This window comes from Lepisma saccharinum, chromosome 22 (assembly GCF_977018435.1).
Source record: "Lepisma saccharinum chromosome 22, izLepSacc3.1, whole genome shotgun sequence".
NCBI classification, from domain to species: domain Eukaryota; kingdom Metazoa; phylum Arthropoda; class Insecta; order Zygentoma; family Lepismatidae; genus Lepisma; species Lepisma saccharinum.
In genome coordinates this window covers 35331789-35344242 of record NC_139250.1, presented here as the reverse complement: position 1 = coordinate 35344242, position 12454 = coordinate 35331789, and the positions used below count along the sequence as shown (strand labels likewise).

The 12454-nt window shown below is 37.9% G+C and overlaps 1 protein-coding gene across 1 annotated transcript in view; it reads left to right on the top strand.

The window, feature by feature from the left end:
* The window catches only part of LOC146004821 (uncharacterized), a 69416-nt gene that overhangs the window by 33892 nt on the left and 23070 nt on the right, over positions 1-12454 (top strand). The window contains exon 2 of the mRNA XM_083143844.1: positions 10253-10296. Within this exon, the coding sequence (XP_082999970.1) occupies positions 10294-10296 (3 nt within the window). The 5' untranslated portion in view covers positions 10253-10293. The remainder of the gene's footprint in view (positions 1-10252; positions 10297-12454) is intronic.

Genomic DNA, 12454 nt, shown 5'->3' with positions numbered 1-12454 from the left:
GGGCGTTGAACACAATTGCTATGCGTGTTGCATAGAGCTGACAGCTAAGGGGCTGTTGGCCACTATACCCCGAAGATGTTCAATTCGCTGTGCGAACACTGCAAGTGACAATACTTCTTACAATCGGCACCAGAGTGCAGCATATACAAGCATGTCTAGGGGAACTCGAAAAGGTCTGTGCTACATAGTTGCAAACTTTAGCGACAATTCCCTAAACCTGGTGAATTTTAAGGGGGAGAGGGACAATTTCCCCTAGGTCCTCCTTGTATTACATCAAATATAGCGTGCTTTTGGTTTTGGGGGGAACATTGTTGAAAATAAATTGAACTGTTATTCTCACTTTTTCAATTGAATATGAAGTTATAAGGGAGAGGAGTAAATCTGCATTCAGTACAAAAACATATTGTGAACACTCGTATGCGAACCGCACGCGACGCCACTGATCACACCATGTTTTTATCGCACCCAAATAATTACTTATGTATTCAATACTTATGGCAATTTCTGTTGGATGGAATGATTTGGTTAGTTGGGTGTCATCAGCATATGAATGTACGTTACAGTATTTGACAACTGAGGGTAGGTCTGCAATATAAATCGTAAACAATAAGGGATCTAGTATGGATCCTTCTGGAACACCAGATGTAATATCTAAATTATTAGATAATAAAGTAGGCCACAGTTTTTCACGTTGATTTCGGTTACTTATATATGAAAAATACCAGTTAAGGCTAGATTGTGAAAAACTTTGATATTTCAGTTTACTGAGCAGTAATTTATATTGTACCTTGTGAAATGCTTTGGACAGATCCAATAATATTAATGCTGTGACGAATTTCTTATCCTTAACCTGGAGGACGTCATTTGTGACTTTGAGCAAAGCCGTAGCAGTGCTGTGTGCCTGCCGAAATCCTGACTGTGAGGGTGGAAGAATATTGTTTTGGGCAACGAAGCTAAATGTCTGTTTATAGATTATTTTTTCTAGGAGTTTTGAACACACAGGCAGAACACTAATAGGTCGAAGGTTGTTTACATTAGTTGGTCGGGTCGTCTTAGGGAGTGGTGTTATCAAAGCTTCTTTCCATTTCCTGGGAAATACGGATTTCTCGAGCGAAAAGTTAATAATATGTGTGATAATAAGCATAAAAGGTAGGGATAACTTCAGCATCGTAGTTGATATTCCATCTGCACCAATAGCAGTAGACTTGATTTCGTACAAACATTTTCTTACAGTATAGTCATCCACTTTTTTAAAAACAAATTCGGGAAGCGTATTATTAAACTTTTGGTTACTAAATTTTAAACATTCTTGAGATACCAGACGTTGGTCGCTATTTTATTTAGACTTTCAATTGAACTAATAAAGTGTTCATTTATCTCGTTCGCATTGTCAAACGTGGAGGGGAGATCATTTTTATTTGAGCCAATGCCTACGCTTTGGTTGTCTTGGTGTTTTATTGATGTTATGCTCAAAGTAACACTTTTTTTCTTGTCGAATAACGGATGTGGTGAAATTTCTTAGTTCTTTGTATTCTTTCCATGCAGATTCAGTTCCGGTTCGCTTAAATTTACGAAACGCATTGTCCCTTAGTTTCATCAACAGCTTCACATTCGATGTAATCCACGGCATACGTGTATTACAAATTCATGTTTTACGGACTGGCGCGTGCTTGTCAAAGAGATCAAGTAAGTTGGCATTGAAATACTCTACTTTCATATCCAAGTTATCGGTGCTATATATTTTTCCCCAGTTAATTTTTTCTGCATCCTTCACGAATTTATCATAATCAATATCACCGTGTTTTCTGTGGTATATAATTCTGTTCACGCTTTCTGGTTTGGTGTACGCAAGTACAACGTTCGTCATTCTATGATCGCTGTTGCTGACTGGCTCACCGACACCATGTTGGATTACATTTTGCATGTTGCTGACAAACGTCAGATCAATGACTTAGTCGTGGAGGTTATTCTGGTCGGTTTATTGATTATTTGCGTTAATTGAAATTGATTAAACAAATTTTGAATGTAAACGACGTCAGCACAGTCTGGATGTAAGAAATTAATGTTGAAATCTCCAGCTATAACAAGGTCATTAACTAAGGGATACATTTCGGTCAATATATCTTCTAAAATTAACAACTGCGTATATGGAATACGCTTAGGCCTGTATACGGCACAAATACCGAGACGTTCCTTTTTTATTTCAACCGTAGCTGCAAGGTACTCAACGTCACTCTCTCCTTCGATTTCGAAAGACAACGGATGCAGTTTTAGTCCCTCCCGTGCGTATATGCAGACACCCCCACCCATGCTGTAATGGCGATCAGAGCGTATTAAGTCATAACCTGGAATTTTCAATGCATTATCCGTCATATTGCAAGTTAAGCACGTTTCTGTTACAACAAGAATGTCAATCTGTTTCTCTGTAATTTCGATGCATATTTCCTGAAGTTTGGGGAATAATGATCTGACGTTTACATTTGCTATTTTGAGACCCAGGGAGCAGTTGGTTATTTTGTCATCGCGAGAAGGTGGCGGAGGACATGCTATAGAACAGTGGAGATCATTTCAAGGGGGTTGGTAGGTTCTGTTGGAGGCATAACGGTAGAAGTAACTTCTGGAGGATTGCAGAGCAGAGAGAGGTTGCAAACTCACTACATTTATCCGCAGATGCATAAAGGTTACAAATACAAATAAAAGTTTTCTGCTTTTTCCAGTACTTTTGATCATTAGAAACTTATGAATATGTTTTTTTGATTTACTAACAATTAAACTTTGCTTATGTACAAGAACGTATCTCACATTTACGAAACTAAACTGTAAAATTATGCGGTTGAGATTAAAATATTGAAAGTAGTAAACAATAAAAAAAGAAGCAAAACACGTATATATCAAAGAAAAGAGGAACGTAAACATTTAAAAGCTACAACTTAAGACTAAATGTGTTCCCGATAAATGAAAATTATAAGAGTAATGTCATGTTTAAATTTTATGTTATGAAAGGTAAAAGAGATTTAAAAAGAATGATATAAAGTTTTCAGATGACTCATATATTCCAGGTATGCGTTCAAAGTTCATCTAATTGCTTTCTGCAAGTGATGAAGCGCTTCACGTTTCCAATGTTTATCACGATATTCCAATCTTGGGTCCAACAGTTCTTGTAATTGTATTTGCTACGAAAAATGCTACTGAAATAGAGTGTTGAGAAGTGCCATGGCATCTGAAATGCCATAACATTGCTCACTTTACACGGTAGCTTTTTGGTCATGCCATAAATGTTAAGAAATATTCTAAGAAAAATGCTTTCGTGTAAAGCGGGCTTAAGCAATGGTTTTTTTTGTTTTTTTTCGGGAGCCACGTGTATATTGGTAGCATTCTTGTAACGGACTGAAACGACTCCTGGCATTCGACAGCGAGAGCGAGAAATCCATCACAGTCGTGGAATGACGTAGCAAGTCAGCAGGAAGCCAAGGGGGAGGCTGCCATGTGACGCCCGGACAATGCGTGTCTTGATTGCATCTCCAGCGGTCGAGAGGCCACTCAAGTGGCTGATGGAGCAGCGTCTCGTTCTTTGATATGTTTGCCTAACATGCCCGGGAGGCCAGTCAATTAGCACGGGTGGGCAAACAGACTCCTTCGGCTACTGTTTCTCGACTACTTTGACATTGTTGTCTATAGACACCTCAATTGTTTCAACGTCGAAGACCGGTGGCCGAGGTGTTGATAATGAGACTGCACAAACAAGTGAATATTTCCCGTCATTATGGTCAAAATCAACACATTGTGAACCATTTCCCCCTACTAATAAGCTTAACCTGAAATACCATTTAGAAGGGGAAAATATAATATCTACTAGCTGATTAGCCGGCGTTGCCAGGGTATTTACAAGGTGTGTTCAAAAAAAGACCGGATTGTTGGAATAGCAACTTTACCTGAACATGTACATCTTATTCATATTTGTCCCCTTCAAAGTACTGTCCTTGGCTGGCCACACAGCGCTCCCAACGTTTCTTCCAGCTTTGAAACGCTTCCTGGAACGTTGCTTCCGGAATGCTCTTTAGGTCCCTCGTACATTTTTGTTTGACGTCATCAATTGTGTCAAACCGACGACCTTTCAATATCAATTTCAATTTTGGAAAGAGGAAAAAGTCTGCCGGAGCCAAATGGAGGCTGAGGAATCACCGTCGTCCTGTTTTTGGCCAAAAATTCAGTCACAAGTAGAGCGGTGTGAACCCGCGCGTTGTCGTGGTGTAGCCTCCAGTTTTGGTTCCGCCAAAGCTCAGGCCTTTTCCGCATCACTGCACGTCTTAACCTCTTCATAACCTCCACATAAAATTCCTTGTTGACTGTTTGTCCTCGTGGGACGTATTCGTTATGAACTATTTCTTGCCAATCGAAACAAGGTTGATGTGAACATCGTCTGTTGACGTGGACGGTCGCCCACTTCGAGGATCTTCGTCCGTCGAAATTCTCCCAGTTTTGAACCGAGTGCACCAGTCACAACACAGTGATCGGCTCATTGCTTCATCGCCGAAGGTTTCCCGAAGCATTGTGAACGTCTCTGTGGCACTTTTACCGAGCTTGAAACAAAATTTAACGCACACACGTTGCTCCTGCAAATCTTTCATTTTTCACACAGCCACAAAATGTCCCACTGACCGCTGCAAACTCTGACACGTGTTGCTCGCGCGCGCGAACGGTTTGCACTAAGCTCCGGGGCCTTGTTGCAATGTACTTCACAAAGATGCCGCTAGATGGCGCAACTGTGTCCATTTGATTCCATCAAGTAGTTTGCGGTCAATCCGGTCTTTTTTTAACACGCCTTGTATTTATGACAATCTTCTATTAGACAGGAAAATAGTGAATTCTAACTATAGTGTAAAATGTAACTAATTTCATTTACAGGTATTTAAAAGTATAAGTACAGTATACAGATTTAAAGTAAAATCTTTTAAAAATTCACTATAATATTCATCGTAGCGACCCCGAAAGTAATGGATTCCACACTAACATCGGTCGTTTTCCATTATTTTTACATGTCACTTTGTAGTTGTGAGGGTTCTATGCTTTTTCTCTCTCATGAGATCATTAACAAATCTACATCAATACGCAAAATAAAAGTAAATGAAGAATGCAAAACAATAATAACTATGAAATCTAATTGATTTATATTAACATAAAGCAAAAACTAAATAAGAACTTACACATAAAAGATTCAACTATTTCATAATGTATTAACATCTTTAACCAGTTAGTAAAGGAAGTAGTTTGCTACTTTATAATATCTGATATATATAAAAGTGACAATTATTTTGTGGAATTAATAAATAATAATAATAATATATTTTTAATTTAGTAATTTATTTGTACTTTTAATAACATTATAAATATGTATATCGTATATGAGGGGAAGGGGAGAGGGGGTACTATTATAGTATGGGGGTGACACCTATAAATCATATATTTCGCACTTTTTTACATTGCTAACGTACTATTTTGGAATGCGGAACATTTCCTAAGATGAAATAATACATTTCTAACTAAGATAATGTCTATTCCTTACATTTACTGTTACTCGTTATTTCGATTCTCTAACACATTATGGCGGGCAATAGCATACTGGTTCAGTGCGCGTTGTGCGAGTGTTTTGTCGATTTATGCAGTGTTGCAGCCTCGTTCACCGAAAAATATCTACGTTCGTGCCCGGATTTGAAATTATGCTAATACCTTTCAAACCATTGACGTTAGCCCCAAAAACCATTCACGTTAGCCCCAAAGAACATTTTCCGTAAGGTTAGGTTAGGTTAAGATAGGTTAGGCAAACATAGTTTAAAAAAAGAATACTCGACACGTCATGTTCTAGTGAAAACAAGGCGAGTTTGAAACACTGACTACGGGGAACATTGTGCTCTCATGCAGAAAGCAAATGGCGGAAGCAGAAACAGCGTGTCGGACAGAGATTTTCGCACAAAACAACATGTATTCGCATTAAAATGGATCAAAACTACATTCACGAACTTCCACAACGCTACAGAAAATGATTTCCGTAAGTACTTTCTCCTGTAAATTTGAAGAAATCTGTCACCCCTATACTATAATGTTACCGGGAGGGGGTTTGTAGATTAATATATTTCTCCCCCCCCCCCTCCAGACTAAAATGATTTCACACCCTGCCTGCTGGGTTTTCCAGTCGGACTTGGACTGTGTAGTCGTTACCGTAGTTTTCGGTTTATTTTTGATCCCATAAGGCATTGAAACAGGGGCGGAGCAGGGAAGTGCGAAGGGTTGCTTGCGCACCCTTTAATTTAGTTTAATTTTCTTCCGCACCACTTCAGCACCCCCTTTTCAGAACTGATTTGCAAGCTAATGAAATGTTATACAGTTATGCTATTAAAACAATGCTGCCAATTGAGCGTAGAATGTTAGGTATTGAAATGATACCGGCAGTGATGTGCCGTAGACTATACGTTTACGTCTACATGCGTTGTCTACACGTAATCTACGCGTAGATTACATTGGCTTGTAGTTTACATAGACTACGTAGACAATCTACAGTACATTAAAATTAATTTTTAAGGGTTTCATGAAAGGAAAGTGTCATTTTCAACTATATTGGTTCCTAACGAACTGAAAAGAATCATATTTTCAACAAAATTTCTCTTCTCTTCTATTATCAACTAAGAAGATAAATAGTATGCAAAAAAGACAACAGATGGCAGTCATGAGGCAAGACTGGTATTTTCCCCATAAAACGCTAGAATATTTCCTATGTTAGGTTTTTTCCTAGGTGAGAAATTGCTTGAATTTGGAAGAAAGAGTATGAAAAGTTCTCCTCACACATCAGCAACTGATACGCACTTTAATTTTGTTTCACTTCCACGGTGCCCTTTGCTAAGTTATCATCTTTGGCCATGTTGTTTACATAGATTACGCCATTTACGTGTATAAAATTGTGTACGTGTAGAATGTAGACTATCGTTGTTTACTCGTAGACGAACATTATTGGATACCGCTGTTATTGTATTCAACAGGCAATCCATTGGCCCTGAAAGAGAAATAGAATTTACTTTCCTGTAGTGGCGGCGATCATACAAATATCAGCGGCAAGTGGCGGTGATTCGGTTCCAAAGCGGGGGGCAGGGCAAGGTGTCAAAACTGAGGGGGCAAAGACAGTATATTTCCCTTTGTGGATAAGGTTTAGCATAGTGTAGGGACAAAAGTAGCGAAAAGTGGGTGTTGTCTTTCTTTCATCACCATTGTTGGTAAGAATTGTTTGTACTTCTGTTTATTCAGGTGGCTTTTTCGATAATTGCCTAAAGCTCAGTGTGAGTTGCTTCATGTTTTTTAAAAACATGTTTAGCATTGTTGATAAAAACCGTTTTATTTTCCGCCTATTTGTTCTTCATTTATTCTCAAATTCGCACAGTAACAAAAATTTTAGTTGCTTTCAGTAGATCATAGGATTGTGCCCGAGTAATTATTTAACGAGGTTGTATCGAGATGATTGTCCCCCCCCCCCCCGGTTGTTGTTGTTTATGCACACTTCTACAGAACATTCCCTGACATTCGCTATGAGACTCTGCGGCAAGGGGCCCGACATCAGGTCTTTCCCGGTGAACGGGGTCTGCGAAAGTCGCTAGAGTCAGCTATTAAAATTACAGTTTTCATATGTGTACTAACCTTGACTACAGAAGGTGTTGAAAATGATGCCCCTCTGCTGCAACACATTGCTGGCATCTCCGAAGGAAATTGTCATTTTCACGTGCAAGTTCGTCTACTGTAATTCTCCCGATTTCTCGTACAATACTCTCATTTAACTCACGGATTGTGTGCGGATTGTCTTTGTATAGTTTATTTTTTAGATTTCCCCATTTTTCTTTCAACTTTTATTTAGAAGTGACCCTGTTACTCTAAACATTTTGACGAGGTTTAATACAGTAGCCCTATGTGAAACGGGAACACAAGGAAATTTCATTGCAAAACGTCGTCGCACTTCTCCACAATTCCTCTTTCCGAAGTAACACTTGACAAGATAAATCCTCTGTTGTAATGTAAACTTTTGTGGTACCATATTAAGCCACAATCTTCAACACACGGACACGACACAACACAACTTCCGAGTGAGGATTATACTGGCGTTAGTCTGCAACGTCAACAGAAAGGGAAAGAGAGCGAAGGCAGGGAGAGCAAAAAAAAAACAGACTGTAGCGTGCGACTGTAGCGGACCCCGTTCACCGGGAAAGTCAAGCGCTGATGCCGGGCCGCTTGCCGCCGAGTCTCGTAGCGAATGTCAGGGAATGCTCTGTATGTTAGGCAAGCAGTCTGATAATTACATGAAACTGACTACATGATTTCATACTATTGTACGCGTTACTTTCTTTGCAAATAGTAGAACTTCAGGTTGCATAGCGATTTTCTTTTCCCCAACGCACATAAATTGAATACTCAGAAGTGGTCTCTCATATCTGTGCATCGTGGAAAAGAACTAAATAGTGGGCTCAAGCCTGAACTCGGCACCAACGCTAAAGTAATTTCAATTCAATTTAAATGTTATGATTTATATAACAACAGCAATAATAATAAGGGTAAAACATAAGTTCCTGGGAGAAAAAGTCCTGTGGCTTCCCTTGCATGCATGTTTCATGTTTTCGATATTTTCAATATCGCACCCCCTAAATTTCATTCCGCACCCCTCAGCATCCCTAGATCCTGGCGCCTCCGCTGCATTGCGCAGAGCAGAAAAGCTAGAAAGATGGACGATCCACTTGGGAAGAAACTCGTAGGAGAAAAGCTACAACTGTTATTATTTAAGTATTTAATGGCTCGAAAGAAAGGTATACTCAACAAGCTTTTTAATAAACTCGGATATGTATAACCATACATGAGATTCGCACGATTCATTAATAAAGGAATGTTTTGTTCAATTAAATATGTCCAACATTCAATACATTGGTTATAATAAGGATTTTCATTATCGGCTAATCACATCTTTCGGTACAAATCTCATCGCTTTGGATAAATTCCTCTCAGAGGAATTTAACCTTTTTTTCTGTCATCGAGCAGCGGACAAAACCAAACAACACTAGAAAACCACAGAAGAAGAAACTATTTGTCAAACGCACAGATTATCTTCACATGACCAAACTTTCGCTCTGATTGGCTGTTCCACAGAATCTAGCAGACAAAGCCAGTTGCAATTAGAACCAGCTTTGCAGGTTGCCAGTCTGACGCCAACTATAGCTTTCCTACTGGAAATCTAGTTCCATGTGATTCGTCCTTAAAACTACTCAACAAATAAACAGTGTGCGTCTCCAGAAACTTTTGAATGTGGCACATGAAGAAATAGTACTATTGTGATTGATTCTGATTTAGCGTTCATGATTAGTGGTAGGTATATTAGATAAGATAATATAACTTTAATAGAGAGGCGCTGTGATTTATTTCTTAAGTATTCAATGTTATATAATTCATTATTTATAGAGTCAATGTGTTATTGGTCTTTATATGTTGATCAAATAATATTAATGTTTATATCAAGTTCTTGCGCTCCCTTACAACAAAAACTCTTTTATTTATTAATAATAGATTGCCCCGCCACCTTTCGCTTATTTTAGCAACTACGATCAGTATTGAAGTTCACTTACTGAGGTAAAATTCTTTGCCACGAAAAGGTCGAATGTGTTAAATTTTATTATTTTTATTTTAAAATTCACTTTATGCAGAGATAGGCTAACCGGGACTACAGCTAGTTTAAAGCAGGATCCAAATGACTATGTGCCTCCACGGTTGAGAAATGGTCGAAATTCGCATTTGGTGGTCATTTGTATGTAGAAATTCCATGCGATAGCTTTCGCTAAACGCCGTGGAAGTTATGACAGCAAAATTTTAACAATAGAACATTTCACATCTTTCAATCAATGGGATCGTTACAACCCAGGACTGTCCGTAGAAGCTCACAGTGTTTGTGAAAATCTGAGAATGTTATGAGCCGAATACGAACGTATATGAAATACCGGTACTTTAAGTGTTTAAGTGTAGATAGCAGTCAAAGTAGTTAAATAATTTCCTAAGAGTAAATATACTTATTCGTAATGCATAAAAAATGCACAATCCATTTGAAAACCAAATTGAGGTTTACAAAATTATAATCTTAATGTTAAGCTATTATTATAATTTTAATTCTAGCTGTTAGTAGCAAAATATATTTATTTATTGATTTATTTATGGCACTTACATTTATTTTTCTTTCCAGGTCATTATTAGGCATTATCGAAGGAAAGAAATAAAATTAAGATGGTACGTATCAAAATTAGTGCAAGCTGAAGTAAAAAAAAATACTACATTTATTAAATAATAACTCATGGCACGACAGCCCTGGAAGGGCCTTAGCCTATCTCCCGACTTCAACTAGTAATGGGGTGACGTGGGGTCAGCACGTCGAACCCCCAGCCTTTATAGGAGATATCCGTGACCGGATATATTGATATTCCGCCTCGAAGCGCATGGTAAACAATAATGTTGCTTTCCAACAATAGCGGCTTGGCATAAAGTGTTAACATAAATGGAGTCTTTCAACAATGACTTCCTACAATTTAGTTTTTCTGAACATGAAAAAGATATGAGAGACATGATCCTGTAATTAAGGGGACTCTGGTTCGAAACTTGATGGAGGCACATTGCACAGTGGTTCGGATCCCATTTTAAACTGTAGGACCAGTCCCGATGAGCTTATATGTGCATAAAGTAGGTTTAAAAATAACAAAACAATTCATTGTAAAGACTTGAATAAAATAACAGTTTTGATGGGGGAAAAGGCGTCAGAATAGAAAAGTGAAGTTAGTTCCGATGGATCTGCAGTCATTGTGTACGAGTTATTTAGATGTACACCTGAATGTTGTGTGAAAGTAAATGTGTCGCAATCGTGTAGAAGTGATTCAATCGCGCGCATTTATTTTACTAAATGATCATTGCAGTTCGTTAGTGGCATCATTTCTTTCCGAGGCATTTATGTATGTTGCGCAACATCATGAATATGTATGCAGATGCGCGGGACTTATTTGAATTTTCCATTGTGCGAGGGAATTATAGTTAAAATTGACGGGTGAATTTTCTGGATCACTTCTAATGATGCTGCGCTAGAAATCTCAGGTACTTCTTGGAGTCTTTGGTTAGATTAATTCTTCTGTAGGTAGGAAGAAGCTTATATGTTGTTTCAAGTAACCCACAGGAAGATTATCGTGGAAAGATAAGTGCTTAGGCTGGTTATATAACAGCAAGAAATCTTAATCATCGTCTGGAGATAAGAAATTATTGGAAAATCATTCTTTGATGTTTTGCTCATACTGTTTGTGAAATTAATTCACATGTGAAATTAAGTCACACTCTATTGAATTTGAGAAAGAAAATTAAAGGATGCATGTATATGCAAAATGATTTTATAAAACCTGCTTTGAATGTCATACTTGGTGACCTTTTGTGGTCACCTGGAGAGGGTTATATAAAAGTTGTTTGATTGAGAATTCTCATTTTAAAAATCTTCATAATTAGCATGGGCGTCCGGAAGGGGGGCAAGGGGGTCCATGCCCCCCCTGGAAAATGAAAGTCAACCAAAAATGATATATTTTTGACATATAATTTCATTTCAGCCACAACAATATGCATTAGTTATTGTATGAATACGATAAATTCAAATTTAAGCAATGTTTTTTTTGAGGAAACAATACTATTATTGGGAAAAATGTGCCTTGTTTGCCCCTGGAAAAAAATACCTTCCTTGCCCCTCCCTGGAAAAAATCCTGCGGACGTCCATGATAATTAGTGAAAAGTGGCAGAAGAGCGAAGTAAAATAAAACAAACCAATCAATAGTCTAGATTTAGAGGATAATTGAATAATATATCACCTAAATTGCAACTTTCTGTATCCTTCGCGCCATTAATTATTATTAGTGCACGTTTAGTATAAGTATGTACTTTTTTTCTAGAGACCAAGAATGTCGCACCTGTCGCGAACAATTCAATAACTTAAGAGGTTCTCAATTTTGTAATAATCTGGAGTTCCTAGTTTCCCTAATTCATTTATTCAGTGTATTTTCTTAAGATCCCAAAGCATAAGCATAACTTCGCGGGGGCAAGGGTGTTATAACCACTCCATTCAGATGCACTGTTACATGTGCATCAAAATTTCCTAAGATTGGATATTTAAATCTTCATTTCTCAGTGGAGGCTTTTATTTTATTTCATTCCCCATAATTAATAAGCACTGATTCTGAAATTTCATCATTATCAGAGTTATATTAAAAAAGTTATTCAAAATTAAAATATTGGCTCGTATTTTATATTTTCATGCTCCATTGCAAGCATGGCAAAGAACGGGAAATTTTGTAGCAGTAATTCTTGTATTTTGTAATCTTTCTTTGCTAATTAGTACTCACAGTTGTTTCACAAGGTTTTCTAT